The sequence below is a fragment of the Thamnophis sirtalis genome, unplaced genomic scaffold, assembly GCF_051295495.1.
Source record: "Thamnophis sirtalis isolate CommonGarterSnake01/CBP01778 unplaced genomic scaffold, rThaSir2_p1.2 scaffold_1, whole genome shotgun sequence".
Lineage (NCBI taxonomy): Eukaryota > Metazoa > Chordata > Lepidosauria > Squamata > Natricidae > Thamnophis > Thamnophis sirtalis.
The window spans coordinates 164,890,545-164,907,424 of NW_028261381.1; the positions used below are offsets into that span (position 1 = coordinate 164,890,545).

General features: G+C 43.3%; 1 protein-coding gene across 2 annotated transcripts in view; it reads left to right on the top strand.

Moving 5' to 3' along the window:
* The window catches only part of NFIC (nuclear factor I C), a 191,133-nt gene that overhangs the window by 171,202 nt on the left and 3,051 nt on the right, over positions 1 to 16,880 (top strand). For both annotated transcript variants that reach the window (XM_087702686.1, XM_087702683.1), the window contains exon 10: positions 4,343 to 4,425. In XM_087702686.1, the coding sequence (XP_087558812.1) occupies positions 4,343 to 4,425 (83 nt within the window). The remainder of the gene's footprint in view (positions 1 to 4,342; positions 4,426 to 16,880) is intronic.

Here is a 16,880-nt window from a genome sequence, read left to right on the forward strand (position 1 = left end):
AAAAAAATGCCGATCAGCTGTGTGACAATTAGCTGTGCCGCGATTAGAAATCACGCGGCACAGCTGATTGTTGCACAGCTGATCGTCAGAGCTATCCATTCGCCCAAACCAGTAGCATTTTTTTTACATTCCAACAATCAGCTGTGCCGCACGATTTATATTTGATAGAAAGCAGGGAAATCCTGCTTCCTAGCGAATCTAAATCGTGCGGCACAGCTGTTCCCTTCCTCGTTGTTCTACTTACCTTTGCAGACTCAGAAAAGGCTTCTTAATCCTCCTTTTCCAGCGTTGCATGGTAGTGCCTGCGGTGCACATGCGTGTGAAGCAAACCAATAGTGAAGCCAACCGGCAGCAGACTTCAGAGCATTTCACCCCTGGTGTACTCTGATCCGTTGTTTCTCCAACTTGGCAACTTTAAGACGTCTTAAAGTTGCCAAAGTTGGGAAACACTCTGAACATTCTAACAAACTGGATTTACATGGGTAACCAACGAGACCTGAGTTAACGTCTCCTTCCTCACTGATCTTGAACAAATCATGTAGGTGCTGTGGTTATGCCTATTTGCAAATATTTGCTTATCATTATACAGTACACCGAGAAGGGGGGAAACAATTTATGAGGTTGGTGGGGAGGGAGCCTTTGTAATTGCTGCACAATTCATCAGCAAGATATAGTAATGCTCTAAAAAAAAACTCAGTTTTTACAAGTTTTCCCCCATAGTGCTTCCTCTGAGTTATAGAGCTATCCACCCATCCTAGACTTAACAAAAAATGATGCCAGCTGAAATTGGCTATCCCACCTGTAGTTCCTTTTTTGCCTGGATTAATTCCCTTCTTTGTCACTATTCCTGCTAGTCCTTTAACTTCCATCCGAAGTAAGAAACCCTAACAGGTTTGGCAGGCTTTTAAGTGGCCTTGAATGGTGTTAAAATAAGAGGGGAAATGCCTCTTTATCACTGGTGTAATGAAGGACACCCTAATTCTCTCTGTGGTGTCTTTGGTGCTCTCTGAGCTTGGTTGTTGCTGGCAGACATTTCATTACCAGACTAGGTAACATCATCAGTGTTGGTGAATGTTGTGTTTGTTTCCTGCTTATATATAGTAGGTTGCCCTGCCAAGGTTGGTGTGGGGGCTGTGGTTTTCTCTTTGATTAGGGTATTGTTCTCTGCTTGATTGTTCAAGGAACTACAAAGGGGGGGGGGGAAACCCACACCCCGCCAAGATTGGCAAGGCAAGCTACTCTATATAAGCAGAAAGCAAACAGAGCATTCATCAGCATTGATACTGTTATCTAGAGTGGTAATGAAATGTCTTGAAAAGCAAACATCCTAGCTCAGAGAGTACAAAGGACTTCTTAAAAGAGCCGAGGTGGCGCAATGGTTAAATGCAGCACTGCAGGCTACTTCAGCTGACTGCATTTCTGCAGTTCGGCTGTTCAAATCTCACCGGCTCAGGGTTGACTCAGCCTTCCATCCTTCCGAGGTGGGTAAACTGAGGACCCAGACTGTGGGGGCGATATGCTGACTCTGTAAACCGCTTAGAGAGGGCTGAAAGCCCTATGAAGCGGTATATAAGTCTAACTGCTATTGCTATTGCTATATTCACCGTTCAACTCTGAGCTAAGTGTATATTCTCCATTAATCCTCCCTCCCATATGGCCTGGGGATGAGATAGGGGCAATTTCAGTGGAATGCTAAAGGAAAAAGAGGTCTCACATCATATATGTGCTATGATTAGGTATCCACGGGGACGTAGCCTATATCCTCTGGAATAATATTTCCAATAACGGCCTCTAGCACACCCAGGCACACACCACTTTGCAAGTAAGCATTTTCAAGTCTATTGAAAGGAGGCATTTATATAAGGAGCACAGCATACAGGAATAGTGTTTATGTGTGTTTAGTTAAACAAAAATAATACCGTGTTTCCCTGAAAATAAGACAGGGTCTTATTTTCTTTTGACTCCCCCCCCCCGAAATAAGCACTTGGCCTTATTTTCGGGGAGATCTTATTATTTTTGAGGTGCAGGAGGCGGCAAGCGTGATCACCTCATGGCTGCTGTTGTGTTGCAATATTTTCGGGGGAGGGATTATTTTCGCACATGCACTCAAAAGCCCGATTGGGCTTATTATCCGGGGAGGTGTTATTTTCAGGGAAACAGGCTATTATTAGTGAGGACTAGTGGTATATATATGCATGCCTGCATATGTGTGTGTGTTTGTATATGTATAAACATGTATGTGTGTGTGTTTACATATACAACGTGTATGTCTGTGCGCATGTACACGCACCCATACAATAATCTATAACATTTCAATTTACACAGTTCTCAATTTTAAATTAGGAAATTGGTCAATCATAAAAATCATATATGTTTCTAAATTAAAGAAAAAAAAATCCAGGTAAGTATGCATCATGGGCAAAAGATATCCAGAAAACCTGGTTGCCTCTCTTGAATATCTTCTTTCTTAACCTATCTGTCAAAAGAAACCTGAGCCAGATGTTGACAAACAATATATATTGGCTGTCTGCTGCAGCAAATAAGGTGTAAATTTATTCTTCCACTGCTGTGCAACACCGGGCTCTTCTGTATGCAAGAAACAAAGCAAAGGTGTATCGATCCATTTCTTTTAACTCAGCATTGGAAATAGATTCCCTGGAAAGATTCAGAGTTCCAGTAATCACATGGGGGCAGGGCAGGGTGATGTTTTATGACCTTGAGGGTTTATAGAGTGGCTTTCTTCCAGAACCATAAGCTGAAATCCTTTTAGCTGGAGATGCTGCCGCTGAACAGGCCTTGGGCTTATGTTCCTGGATTAGCTTCCAATTGTACAGGTAGTCCTTGACTTACGACCACAGTTGAGCCCAGGATTTCTGTTGCTAAGCGGGACAGTTAAGTGAGCTTTCCCCATTTTACGAACTTTCTGGCTACAGTTGTTCAGTACATCACTGCCGTTAGTTAACACGGTTGCACTTAGCACAGTCGCTAAGCGAAAAAGCCCTCTTCCCTGTTGACTTTGCTTGTCAGAAGGTCGCAAAACGGAATCGTAACACCCCGGGATCCTGCAACCCAGCGTAAACATGAGTCATTTGCCAAGGGTCTGAATTTTGATTACGCGACCTTGGGGGATGTTGCAACCGTCGTAAGCGTGAAAAACGGTCATGAGTCCTTTTTTCTCAGCGCTGTTGCAACTGTGAACGGCCACTAAATGGACCGTTGTAAGGTGAGGGCTACCCGCACTTAAAGTTCAAACTACACAGTCGTGGAGTTTTGCCATTTCTGTGACTCGTATCGGTTGCTGAGGATAAGTTTTTGAGACGCTTCTCCAGTTCTGATCTACTCCAGGTTGATGTTGTAGGAAGCAGCCATGCCATGGACATCAGAGGTCAGTAGGAGAACACCATTTTGGGAGGTAGAAGGAAATCTGGAGTACCGAAAAGGGCTGAAAAATATCCTTCCTGAAGTTATCAATTCGGTGCTGATGCTCTTGGGTGAAATAAGCCAATGATCTGATGAGTCAGTTTTCTATTTTTCTAATGCAAGGGAACCTGTCTTGCACAGCTAAAGTATCATTGGAGGTCATCTCGCTCAACCTGTTCCTCACTACAGGATGTAGAAGTGTGAGGTGCAGTTAGCTCATCTCTGAGCTAACTGCAGTTCTCCAGTTTGCTCTTTAGCCAGACTTGGGTGAGGCCCCGGGAGAGGTTTTAAACCATTCCAGAATTTAAAGCAGAGATGCAAAAGGTCTGCGCCTTGTCCTTTGCTGCTCCCCAAAATGTCATGCGCATACTTAAAGAACTTGTCGCACCTTATAAAATTAAATGCAAAATCCTCTGACTTTTGAAAAGTAGCCCTTGATGTGCTGTCTGTGGCCTTCCTGCCGATGGGTATTTTGCACTGAAGACTCTAGATTCAGAATAAGCTAATGTCTGAAAAGAAAGAGACAGGTAGTCCTTGATTTACAACTACCATAGGGACCACAATTTTGGTCATACCTCATTGTGGCCATAAGTCGAGGCATCACGTATATGCACCTGATTCCCCCCCCCCAACTCGTCTATTAAGCTCATGGTCGTAAGTCAGAATCCACTTTCCCGAGTGGGCATGTTTCTGCTGTTAAACAACTGGTCATAAGTTGAGGGTTACCTGTAATTGCAAAGGAAAGAAAGATTGAGGATATTTGGGGTGTGGGGCAGAGAATGGATCCTATCACGAGATGAGAACTGTTGATCGGGAACAGTGGATTGATTTTAAAAAGAATATTTTCTTGTCCTCTCTCTCTCTCTCTCTCTCTCTTTTTCTTTTCTTTACCTTCTTCTTCTCACCTTCGCCTTTTCCCCAGCCTACTCCACCCCAGGCACACCCCCTGCGAACCGCTTCGTGGGATTAGGACCACGGGATCCTGGCAGCATCTATCAGGCACAGGTCAGTATTAAGAACCTGCCTACAATAATTTACTTGCGGGGAAGGAGAGGCACAGTCAAACTTGCTTCCACTGGCAGCCATACAGAACAAACACCTTCCTGGGGAGGAGCCCTGGTCACTCAGTGGTTAAAATGCAGTACTGCAGGCAAATTCTGCCCACAGCCTAGAGTTCAATTCTGATGGGGCTCAAAGTTAATTTGTCTTTCCATCCTTCCACGATCCATAAAATGAGGACCCAGATTGTTGGGGGCAATATACAAATAATGCTTCTACATTGTAAACCACCCAGAGAGTGCTATAAAGCAGCGCCCCCCAACATTTTGGCCCCCAGGGACCGGTTCTGTAGAGAGAGGTTTTCCCGTGGATCGGGGAGGGTGTGTGTGTGATTTTGTGTGCTCCCTGCATACCGTGGATGGGGCTTTGCTTGTTTTTGTGGTCCAGTTTCTGGCATGCTGCAGCTTTATGCTGATCCATGGACTGGGCACACTTACTGTAAAGCAATATGGGGCATATAACACTAAATGCTATTATTATTGCTATCCGAGGGCCCCAATAACTATTCCTCAGAGGTAAAGTGTCAAAATATCTCTGAATATAGAGGTTATAGTTAAAAATCTACAGAATAATTATAGTTAAAAGCTGCAGAAAAATAAAAGGCAATTAGGGAAAAGAATATAAAAGAAAAATAGGAAAGATAGATAGAGAAAAGAGTGAACAACAGAATAGATCAAAAGAACAGAAAGAAAACGGTATTTAAAGAAGGGATTCCCAATCTACTTCGCAGTAGAAAGAAACAGAATTAATCCTCTTTCTGCCCTCCCAAATTGCAAAATGTCATTTCCTTATTCCCACATTTGGCCGTTTTTAATCAGTAAATCCAGTTCCCTTGTATCCATTTTCAGCAAAAAAAAAAAAAAAAATCCATGAATATAGAGCAGCGTTTCTCCACCTTCTCCTCCACCATGGCTAACTGGGGAATTCTGGGAGTTGAAGTCCATATATCTTAAAGTTGCTGAAGTGGGGAAACACAGAACTAGAACTGCTTCTTAAGAGCAGGTGTTACTTATTCAGGCATATATAGTTGAGAAATATTATTTTTCTCACTCTCATCAGACTGCGCGTACCCCAACCTGGGGTTCTCCAGGTGGGCTTGGGGAAAATAATTGTCAGATTTTACACCAGGACTGGTTAGTTATCCTGGAACTTGGAAGTAGTCGGCTTCTCAGGCTGAGGATCTATTTCTCAGTGAAATGTTTGGTGGCTGCCAACCGAGCCTACTAAAAGCCTCTAAAAACAAAACAGGAAGTTTTGGTGGCTCAGATTTACATGTCTGTGCAAATCCAGAACGCTATTTGTGAAAGCTGGAAGATGGATTGAAAATGTCCTCTGGAAACTACGTCATGCCTTCCGTGTTGTACTGCCATTCTTGGGGGTGGGGTGGGGTGGGGGGTGTCATCATCCTAACCTTTCAATAAGGCTCACTCCCAAATTACAGCCCCTTTTCCATCTCGGATGCTGTCCTCTGTATCTTGGCTCTTATGTCGAGGTCTACTTGGCTTCTCCAGTATCAATCCTGCCAGGATTCTGCCTGGCACTTTCCCAGGCCACGAGGGGGGAAACTCGGTGGTTTTTACAATTACTTTTGCATGCCTCTGGAAAAACAACAACAAAGCGCACGCGCGCCCACATAGACACACTCACAGCCTTGACAGGGAGCAAGTTCAGAGGCCAAGGCTAACCTCGGTCTTTCCTCCTCACCCTCCCTCTGCCTGGCCTCTTAAAGAGGCAATTGGCTGGTGTGCATGATGGCTCCTGGCCAATGGGATTCCTTTCCTTCCCCTCTGGCGTTGTTGGAGCCTGGCATCAGCCATTAGTTGCAGCTCTGGCCGAAGCCGTGACGAAGACTTCCGGGTATCACAGACAGTGCCTTTCCCCCCCCCTTCCTGCCTCCCCCGAGGAATAACAACTCCAGTGTGTGTTTCCTTCTGCAAGTGGGTTTAAGGATTATTTGGGGATTAGTCTTTTCTTTCCTTCCTCCTCTCTGCGATCTTGACCATCAAAGTGTAAGAAATATGACACCAGATTGTCAAATTCCATGGGTGGGCAGGGGTTCTCCATGGGAGAGGTTGAGTTTGCAGCTAACTTACTGACTCTTTCATCTGGCCCTGCGAAACCTGAGGCCTGCAGAGCTGAACACGGGAGCCTGACCAGCCTTGGCAGCTTGATAAATCTTTGGGGCTGCAGAATAGAGGAAGAGAGTGTCAAATGTCCAGCTCTTGAAGGTAGCAGAACTTAAACAAACAGAAGGAATGAAAGGAATTCCCTTTCCTTTCTCTGCTTCTTTGCTTATTGTTGGTGGGTTAACGCTTCAGTTCAAAAAGGAAGAATGCATCGCAATGAAACCTCAGCAATTTCAAGCTACTCTCTTAGAATCATAGGGGTGTCAAACTGGTTTTCTTCGAGGGCCGGATCCATTGTAGTTCTCCTCCGAGGGCCAGCCATGGGGGAAGGGAGATGGGACGGACGCCCCTGCAACACTTTGCCGTCCAAAACAGGGCACTGGGAGGGGTTGCTGCAAGAAGCCGTGCAGGCTGAAAACGGGGCATAAGGGGGCTGCACATAGCCCTCCCTGCCCTAGTTTGGTTGGCAGAGTGCTGCAGGAGGCTGTCCAGGCCGAAAATGAGGTACAAGGGGGCCACTTGTGTCTCCTCATAGACCGTTTTGGCTGATGGAGGCACCATGGGCCGGTCCTTTGCTATTCGCAGGCCAAAATGAGGCATGGGGGGCTGCGTTGGGACCTCCCTGCCCCATTTTGGTCAGCAGAGTGCTGCAGGAGGCTGTCTAGCCAAAAACGGAGCTCAGGGGGGCCACATGTGTCTCCCCATGGCCCGTTTTGGCTGCTGGAGGCACCACTGGCTTGTCATTTCCAGGCAGGCCCCATGGGTCAGATTTAAGCACCTGAGTTTGACACCCCTGGGTTAGAAGGTACTTGGAGGTCTTCTAGTTCAAACCTCTGCTCAAGCAGGAGATTTCTATCATCCCGGACAAACGTGGCATGACAAAACCATGCTCGACTAAGCCACGCCCGATTAAACCGCGTCGCTGACGTCATCAACAGGGCGACAACAGCGAGCGTGGAGAAAGAAGGGCGCTTTAAATAGCGCTTTGAAAGCAAGCCAATTCAACTTAAGGTAAGGGTTAGGTTTAGGGTTAGGTTTAGGGTTAGATTTAGGGTTAGGTAAAGGGTTAGGGTTAGGTTAAGGGTTAGGTTTAGGGTTAGGTTAAGGGTTAGGATTAGGTTTAGGGTTAGGTTTAGGGTTAGGTTTAGGATTAGGTTTAGGGGGGTTACGTTTAGGTTTAGGGGTTAATTTTAGGTTTAGCGTTTACAGCGTGCTTCTGTCTCCGCGCTGTTGTTGCCCTGTTGATGACGTCAGCTACGTGGTTTCGTCGAGCGTGGTTTAGTCGAACGCGGTTTTGTGGTGGAACCCCGGACAAATGGTTTCCCAGTCTTTTCTTGAAAACCTTCATTGATGGCGCACCTACAACTCTAGGAGACAAGCTGCTCCATGGATTAATTGCTCTCAATGTCAGGAAAGCCCTCCTTTATTCTGCTTCTGCTTATTCCATATTGCTCAAATTCAGTCAATCCAGAAGACTGAAGTAGTCTCTTCTACTTTTATATAGAGCTTTCAGGCATTTTTGTAATGTTCTATGCATTACGTAGGTAATTCTCATTTTTCAGTGAAAATAACCTTTTTTTAGCATAGGCTAGAATGATTTCCACCATGTTGCAGGGAAGACTGAGGCTGAGAGAAAGTGAAATAGATTACCTGTTTTGTTTTGTTTTAAATCATGAATTGGAGGTGAAGGTCAAAGCTTCATTTCTTAGCTGCTGCCTACCAGACCCATTTTTAGTGTTAATTGGTATTGTCCCTTTTCCAATTGTTGTTTGGATATGGCATGGAATTGTTTAATATCAGTAAGCAAGGCCAGGATCCAAAATTGGAGGAGAAACATACTGTATTTTTTGGAGTATAAGACGCACCTTTTTTCCCTCAAAAAAGAGACTGAAAACCTGGGTGCGTCATACACTGAATACAGCGTTTTTTTGCCTCCTGAAACCCCGCCCATTCACCAAAATGGCCATGCATAGCCTTTACGAGGCTTCCAGGATACTTCTGGGGGCTGAAGAGGGCAGAAATGAGCAAAAAACAGACTCAATTTTTGCATGTTTTTGCTCCCCCCCCCAAATAACACTCTGCAAGCCTCCTAAAGTCTATTCATGCTCTTTTGGGGGGGGGGGAAACAGGGCCGTTTTTGCGAAAACCGAGCCGTTTGGGGGAGGTTTTGCAGAGTGCAAAAACTTTTTTTAAAAAATTTGCCACTTCAAAACCTTGGTGCGTCTTATACTCCGAAAAATACAGTGTATCCATGTCACCCAGTCTCAAATATCCATATATATTTCCCTGTATAAGAGGAAAAGGAGGTCCCCACAGTTTGCCTATGGTGGATAAAAGAGACACATTCGTCATTGCTTAAAACATTGGAACTTCTCTCTTCAGTGAGTGTTTCTCATTGATCTTTGAACCACACAGGAAATAATGTTTCCAGGTTTGAAGGGTTGTTAGGCCTGGATCCATCTCTTCCTTTATTTTGACACCAGCAATTTTTAACAGAATAACAGAGTTGGAAGGGACCTGGAATTCTTCTAGTCCAACCCCCTGCTCAGGCAAGAAACCCTATATCATTTCAGACAAATGATTGTCCAATCTCTTCTTAAAAACCTCCAGTGTTAGTTAAAAACCTCCTGGAGGCAAGCTGTTATTCTAGGTCGGATCTCTCCTTGATTGGTTTCCATCCACTGCTTCTTGTCTTGCCTTCAGATGCTTTGGAGAACAGGTTGACCCCTTCTTCTTTGTGACAGCCTCATAGATATTGGAACACTGCTATCAGGTCTCCCCGGGGCCTTCTCTTCCTTAAACTTACTAGTCATATCCAGTTCAGTTGCAACTCTTCTTCGTTTCATATGTTTTAGCCGGTCTCGATGTGTTTTACCCTGTTTACATATCTTTTGCTTTTTTTCTTTTGGCCCAATCTGTCCAGAGGCTAGTTCAAGAGAAATCGACTACTGCAGTGGTTCTCAACCTTTTTCTTTATCACATATCCCCCTTTTAAATACTTTTTGTGGCCACGGACCATGGCCACGGACCACCACCAAGACTTAACTCCAAATTTAAACCACTGGACTGCATCAAGCCTTCGCACACCTCCTGTGATGACATTGCACACCCCCGGGTGTCTGCGGAACACAGGTTGAGAATCCCTGGACTATTGTATAACTTTTCTTCTCCTTGTTCACATATTTAATTGATTGCAGATGTTAGGTAAATCAGCAGCAACTGCATTGAGCAATAACAGGAATCTAATAATAATCCTCCTCCTCCTCCTCCTCCTCCTCATCATCATCTTGGAGTCCTAGTAGACAACCATTTAAATAGGAGCCAGCCGTGTGCAGCAGCTGCCAAAAAAGCTAACACAGTTCTAGGCTACATAAACAGAGGGATAGAATCAAGATCACGTGAAGTGTTAATACCACTTTTATAATGCCTTGGTAAGGCCACACTTGGGCATCCAGTTTTGGTCGCCCCAATATAAAAAGATGTGGAGACTCTGGAAAGAGTGCAGAGAAGAGCAACAAAGATGATTAGGGGACTGGAGACTAAAACATATGAAGAACAGTTGCAGGAACTCGGTATGTCTAGTTTAATGAAAAGAAGGACCAGGGGAGACATGATAGCAGTCTTCCAATATCTCAGGGGTTGCCACAAAGAAGAGGGAGTCAAACTATTCTCCAAAGCACCTGAAGGCAGGACAAGAAGCAATGGGTGGAAACTAATCAAGGAGAGAAGCAACCTAGAACTATGGAGAAATTTCCTGATAGTTAGGATGATGAATCAGTGGAACAACTTGCCTCCAGAAGTTGTGAATGCTCCAACACAGGAAGTTTTTAAGAAGATGTTGGATAACCATTTGTCTGAAGTGATGTAGGGTTTCCTGCCTAAGCAGGGGGTTGGACTAGAAGTCCTCCAAGGTTCCTTCCAACTCTGTTATTCAGTAGTAGTAGTAGTAGTAGTAGTAGTAGTAGTAGTAGTAGTAGTAGTAGTAGTAGTAATGTAGGAAGCTTCTAGCGGGGATGTATGAAGCCTTGTGCTGGAATTAAGTACCAAGAGGCTAAATCCATATCACCTCTTGTCCATTGTTGATGAACTTCAAAAGAAAACTGTTGGGTAAACAAAAGAGGATTTCTCAATGAAGAGAGAATTGCAATGGGTGATGCACATGGACTTTTGCACACAAAGTCTTTAGATAATGATAATCATAATAATAAGGCAAGATTTTCTGCTCTGCTTTCATTAGGTAGGAGACGCCCAGGTGCTCGCTGTCTCCCTTTGTGCATCCTTTTTGTGCACGCTTAATCTGCTATGTGGTTTGAAAACTCCCCAAGGAAGAAAAAAAAAAAAACCCCTCCACTTCTGATTGCAGAGCAAGCAAGTACAAAGCAGGGAAGGCCGCCGCATTCAGGCTGCGGCTGTGCAGTTCAGAAAAATCAGTGAGAGAAAGAATCTCACCAGTGAGGAACTGCTGAGTCTGCAAATGCTGCCTGAGCGTTGTAAGAATTATAACGTAGTAGTCCCCCCCCACCACACCATTGCGATGGGCAATCATCCAGATTTACCGATACAGCCTATCTAATAAATACGGGAATGTATATAGTCTAGGTTAAAAAAATTTAAAAAATAATTACAAATTAAAAGGCTACTTTGGTTAAGGTGCTGGCTTAAAAACCAGGAGATTGTTCGTGCTAGTCCCGTTTTAGGCATGAAAGGCGCCTGGGTTACTTTGGGCCAATCACCAGGAGACTGTGAGTTCTAGTCCCACTTTAAGCATGAAAGCTGACTGGATGACTATGGGCCAGTCATTCTCTCTCAGCTCAACACTCTTCACAGGGTTGTTATGTGAGAAATAGGAGGAGGAAGGAGTATGATATTAGTTAGATAGATAGATAGATAGATAGATAGATAGATAGATAGATAGATAGATAGATAGACAGACAGACAGACAGACAGACAGACAGACAGACAGACACACACACACACACACACACATACATACATACATACATACATACTTGTTTTTTGAGGTTTTCGCGGGTGTTAGTATGTAGGTCTTTGGTTATTCAGGTTTTCTCCCGCGTAAAATTGGAGGTGTCTTGGCGACGTTTCGACGAAGTCTCATTCGTCATCTTCAGGCTTCGTGCACGAAGCCTGAAGATGACGAATGAGACTTCGTCGAAACGTCGCCAAGACACCTCCAATTTTACGTGGGAGAAAACCCGAATAACCAAAGACATACATACATAAATATATATATATATATAATCTTATTGATAAAAATAATAAAGGTGGGGTTAAAAACCTTTAAAAAAATATTAGCTGCCCAGATAATCCATTTTTACAACAAGGAAAGTCATTTTTCTATTGCCAATATCCATTATTTTTGTTGGCAGGTCTTGTAGCTCTAGTGATGAGGGACCAAGATTTGGATTCAACTCCTTTAATCAATCCTAATGCTCACTTGTCCAATCTGGAGTCAATTCACTTTACTCCTCTAAACACAGAAAGACAGAAAGAAACATCATGAAAACTAATCTATTTTATTCCCGTGTTTTATCCAAAAAGTACTATGGATATGTTTCTTTTCCCTCATTTATTGCAGTGTGGAACTCTTTCTGGTTCTGATAATCCGAAAGATCAGTAGAATATACCTACTGGGGAGAAAAAATATTTGGCACTTGGGGTGCTTGTGATACTATATTTCAGTATTAATCAGATTTATGTAGCTGCCCATCTCACAAGAAGTGACCTTGAGTGGCACATAAAGAACAATGCATATGTAAAAAACAAGATACATTCCATACATTTCAGAGTATGCCTATATAATTCATCAGGGCTAGAGTCTTCATTATTTCAAATTTAAAATGAGATTCTTAGGAAACAATGAAGTGATTTGCATTATTTTACAGAATTCTGGCTTTGGTACTGCTAGGGATGGGCTAGAAATATTTGAGGGTGTTTGAAGGATTTATTCTAACATAAATCTTTCTTGGGATTAATTTATTTTTTTTAAAAAAAAGAAAGCCATGGGCTGTTAGGAACATGTAGTATGTGCCCAGAACAACAGTTCAGCACTTTTTTTTAAAAAAAAAGCTTCTTCATGGCATATGCAAGCAGTATTGTAATGACTTAAACCCAGAAACTAAATTTATAGCAAATGAGAGAAGCACAAGGAGAAGCTTTCTACTGCCCCCTGCTGGAAATAAGTATGCAAAAAAAAACCCAGCAAATATTTCTTCAATTAATTCATGGAATTTTGAAATTACAACATGTACAAAACCTTCCAACCATAGTTGCTGATAGCCAAACATGAAGAGTAGCCAACTTTCAATTCCTACCTGGTTTCCAATTCCACTTAAAGCTTTGTCTAAGGCTGAACTAGTTACATTTCCTTGAGATCCTGTCCCTGGCAATGCTACCTTGAGAAAATACAAAAATAGCATGCAAACTGCCAAGAGCTTATAGGAAACTATCCACAATATTACTTTGTCTCTCTTGGAGCCTCAGGGCTTGCTACGTGTGTATTTGGCATCCTTGGCCTTGTTCTCCTGCTACTCTACTAGGCCAAGAATGCATAGTTTTTTCATGAATGAAGGTGAATATACGTGTCCCAGGATAATGTTGCAGCATCCAATCTGGGTTGATCACCCAGACCAGAGGTTTTGTCTTCTGAGTTTTCGGACTCATGCTGGAGCCCATCCTCAGGGAACTTCTCTGTGTGCTTTGAGCTATTCTGCATATGGTACTCTGTTTCCCTGAAAATAAGACCTCCCCAGGTAATAAGCTCAATCGGGCTTTTGAGCGCATAAGACCCTTTCTTATTTTTGGGAAAATAAGTGCTGGTTGTGTGTAGCTTTTTAGATGTAGATTAGAGTATTGATGGCTGGGTATTAAGTCATTGGCTGTTGTTTCCTTGTGCTGCCATCCTTCCCTCCCTCCCCCTCAAGTACCTCATAAACTGGGGGTAAATCTGCACTCTTGTTGATTGACGAAGGACCTGTTTCCCAGGCTTCAATCACTTTCCTGGCTGTTTTTGTTCCTGCTTAACCAACAAAGTTAGTAGCTGCAAAATTGAATGTATGTCCTTGTTTATCATCATGTCCAAAAGCTTGGAAGACAAAACCTCTAGCTTGTTGACTGACCCAGAATGGATTCTGCTAAAGTCTTGGCTGTTTGGAGAGCCGAGGTGGCGCAGTGGTTAGAGTGCAGTACTGCAGGCCACTTCAGCTGACTGCTATCTGCAGTTCGGCAGTTCAAATCTCACCAGCTCAAGGTTGACTCAGCCTTCCATCCTTCCGAGGTGGGTGAAATGAGGACCCAGACTGTGGGGGCAATATGCTGACTCTGTAAACCGCTTAGAGAGGGCTGAAAGCCCTATGAAGCGGTATATAAGTCTAACTGCTATTGCTATTGCTATTGCTAGATCACAATCTGGGAAGAGATGCTTGACTCAAATTCATTGTAATGAATTGTTATCTCTAATTTCAGATGAATTCAACAGCTCCCAGAATTTGCTAATCTATAATTATGGTTTCCCTTAGCCCAGTTAGAAAAATCGAATTTCCTATGGGCACCACTCAGTTTCAAATAATTTGGTTATTTACTGAACTGAAATCTATTGAAACTAGTGCTGGACCAAGTTGTATATGGGTTTTTTATGATTTTGTGAGCTACGTAAAGTATAGGTGGGATATAAACATTTTACAGAAATACATCAAGTCTCTTTTCATATGCTCAGAGGCTCCATTGCCTTAAGCCTGGTACACTCAGGGAAAAAAAACCTCCAGCACTAATTGAAAATGTAGGGATAAATAGCAAAAAGACTTCTGAAAGTTTGCCAAGAAAACTGCCAGGAAAACCAGTCCAGGCAGTCACCAAGACTCAAGACTGACATGAAGGCACCCCTCACCCAAATCAACGTATTTAATTAGGTTGTGGGCTATATTGCAAAGTCAAACATAAACAATATTTTATAATGTAGTTTAATGGTAATAAGATATCAATGTTACGATATCTTCTTATGTGTTTTACACTGTATAGGAGAAGAGCCATGGTAGTATATCATCCCCCACCCCACCACCCCCAAAAATCAGGATTCTTGGGAGCACTTTTTCCAATGAAAAATATTCCAGGTCTTTTATTAAAAGACCTACGATTTCATATGCTACAACAATTGGAAAAGCTACTCCCAGATTCCTGACTGCATGTATTTTAATGATTTTGTTTCCATGGGGGTTACATATTGGGCTGCAAAAATCTGGAGAACCACTAATAGCAGCATTGAGATACCTAATACCTCTTTCCTGCAAGCTTGGGGTGGTCTGGATTTTGGCAGCTGTTTCTTCTGGTCCCATTAAAAGTTACAATTTTGGCAATTTTGCGAAGTGTTTTGAAGGCTACATCCATGGCTTTTAGGTGGCCACTTTAATTTCAGGGCTTCAGGTTTACTTTAATGAAAAGAAGGACTAGGGGTGGCATGATATCAGTGTTGCAATATCTCAGGGGCCGCCACAAAGAAGAGATGGGTCAGGCTATTCTCCAAAACCCCTGAAGGCACAACAAGAAGGAATGGATGGAAACCAATCAAGGGGAGAACCAACCTAGAATTAAGGAGAAATTTGGACAGCCTTTTGTCCAAAGTGGTATAGGGTTTCCAACCTGAACAGAGGGTTGGACTAGAACAGGCGTCTCCAACCTTGGCAACTTTATGACTCGTGGAGTTCAACTGCCAGAATTCCTCAACCAGCATGCTGGCTGAGGAATTCTGGGAATTGAAGTCCACAAGTCATAAAATTGCTTGAGGTTGGAGATCCCTGGACTAGAAGACCTCCAAGATACCTTCCAACGCTGTTATTCAGTATATTTAAAAAGTTACCCTTTGGCAGGACAGCTTGTAGATGATCATTGATTTCAGAGAGGACTCAGAGCCATCAAACCTTCTTCCTTTCTTCTTTCTCTTCCTCACACATTCTCCAAACATCCCTCCTCTATTGTTGGATCTCTTCAGCCACCCTAAAGCCGCCCTGCTTCACGGGCACACCCTTAGTGTGGCTTTTGTGGGCAGTTTCCCTCTTTATGCGGTCATGATCTGTTGACCTCTCTCTTAGTTTCCTGCTTCCAAAGTCATCCCACAAATTATAAAGCCCCACTCAGCAAAACTGGGGAGCAAATTAGAGCTGGAGTTGGAAGGCCAAGGGGAAGTTACAAGCGTCCATCTGTTTTGTTGTTTACCAAGCAGAGGTATTTGACGGGAAATTTGAGACTGAACCCTTTTGCTGCTTACAACACCAGTAGAGAAGAGTTTTGCTCATACTTCTGCTCAGAAGGTAGTAAACAGAAGAGTCTTTAGAACTGGCAGCCAGATTATAAAACCCCCAGAACAGATGGCAAATCTGTCCAGGGCCCTGGCCTCCATTTCATTCGGTGTTAAAAATTCAGCATTGAAATATCACCGTCCTTGTTTATTGCTTCACAAAATCCTGACTTGTATGTACACTCTGATTCACTCGTCAGCTGCTAGTTCCTGAGAAGCCCGGCTTCCTTTTTTTTTCCTTTTCTTTTTCTTTTAATGAAATGAATCCTGTTTTTGAGAGTTATGAATTATCTGACGCCAGAATTGCAAGGAAAGTCTTCTTCCATTGACAAAACCTTGACCTGGGGTCCTGGCCTACTATTGTTTTTACTATCCAATTTAGAGGCTGGGACTCACTGTAGCTAAATGGGAAGTTGGTCAGAAGACCCAGTTGGCTTTGGACCAGACAGATTCTTGGAAGCAAGGCCACTTAATGAATGAATGTCTTAGTTCCTAACCATGAGGGGGTAGTTTGCATCCAAATTCTGTTGGCTGACAGTTGGGGGGAAAAAATGACACAACCTGGAGATCCGTTGTGAAAAAAAAAACATGGCTAGCTGGAATCATCAAAGTTTGAACTTTGTCCAGATTCTACTTGGTACGTCTAATGAGTATATAAGTTCTGTATTCTCAGAGCAGTCTCTCACTCTCTCTAAATTCCCGGAAGGAGGTGGGAGGGGGGCAGCGAAGTTATATTTGTGTCCTCTTTGTGGACACTCCAAAGGTTGCTATCTGGCTCTTATCCTGGACTGGATTGTTTATTTTTCCCTTTTCATCCAGCCAGTGGCCAAATTTCCTTCACTTTGATTTATAGCTAGACTTGGCAGATTCATTTTCAAAAGCAGTAACAAAAAAAAAGCAGTTGGAAATAGTTCTGTTTGTTTTAGCCTTGATTTTGGACTTCATCATACTTCACAGGACCTCTCTAG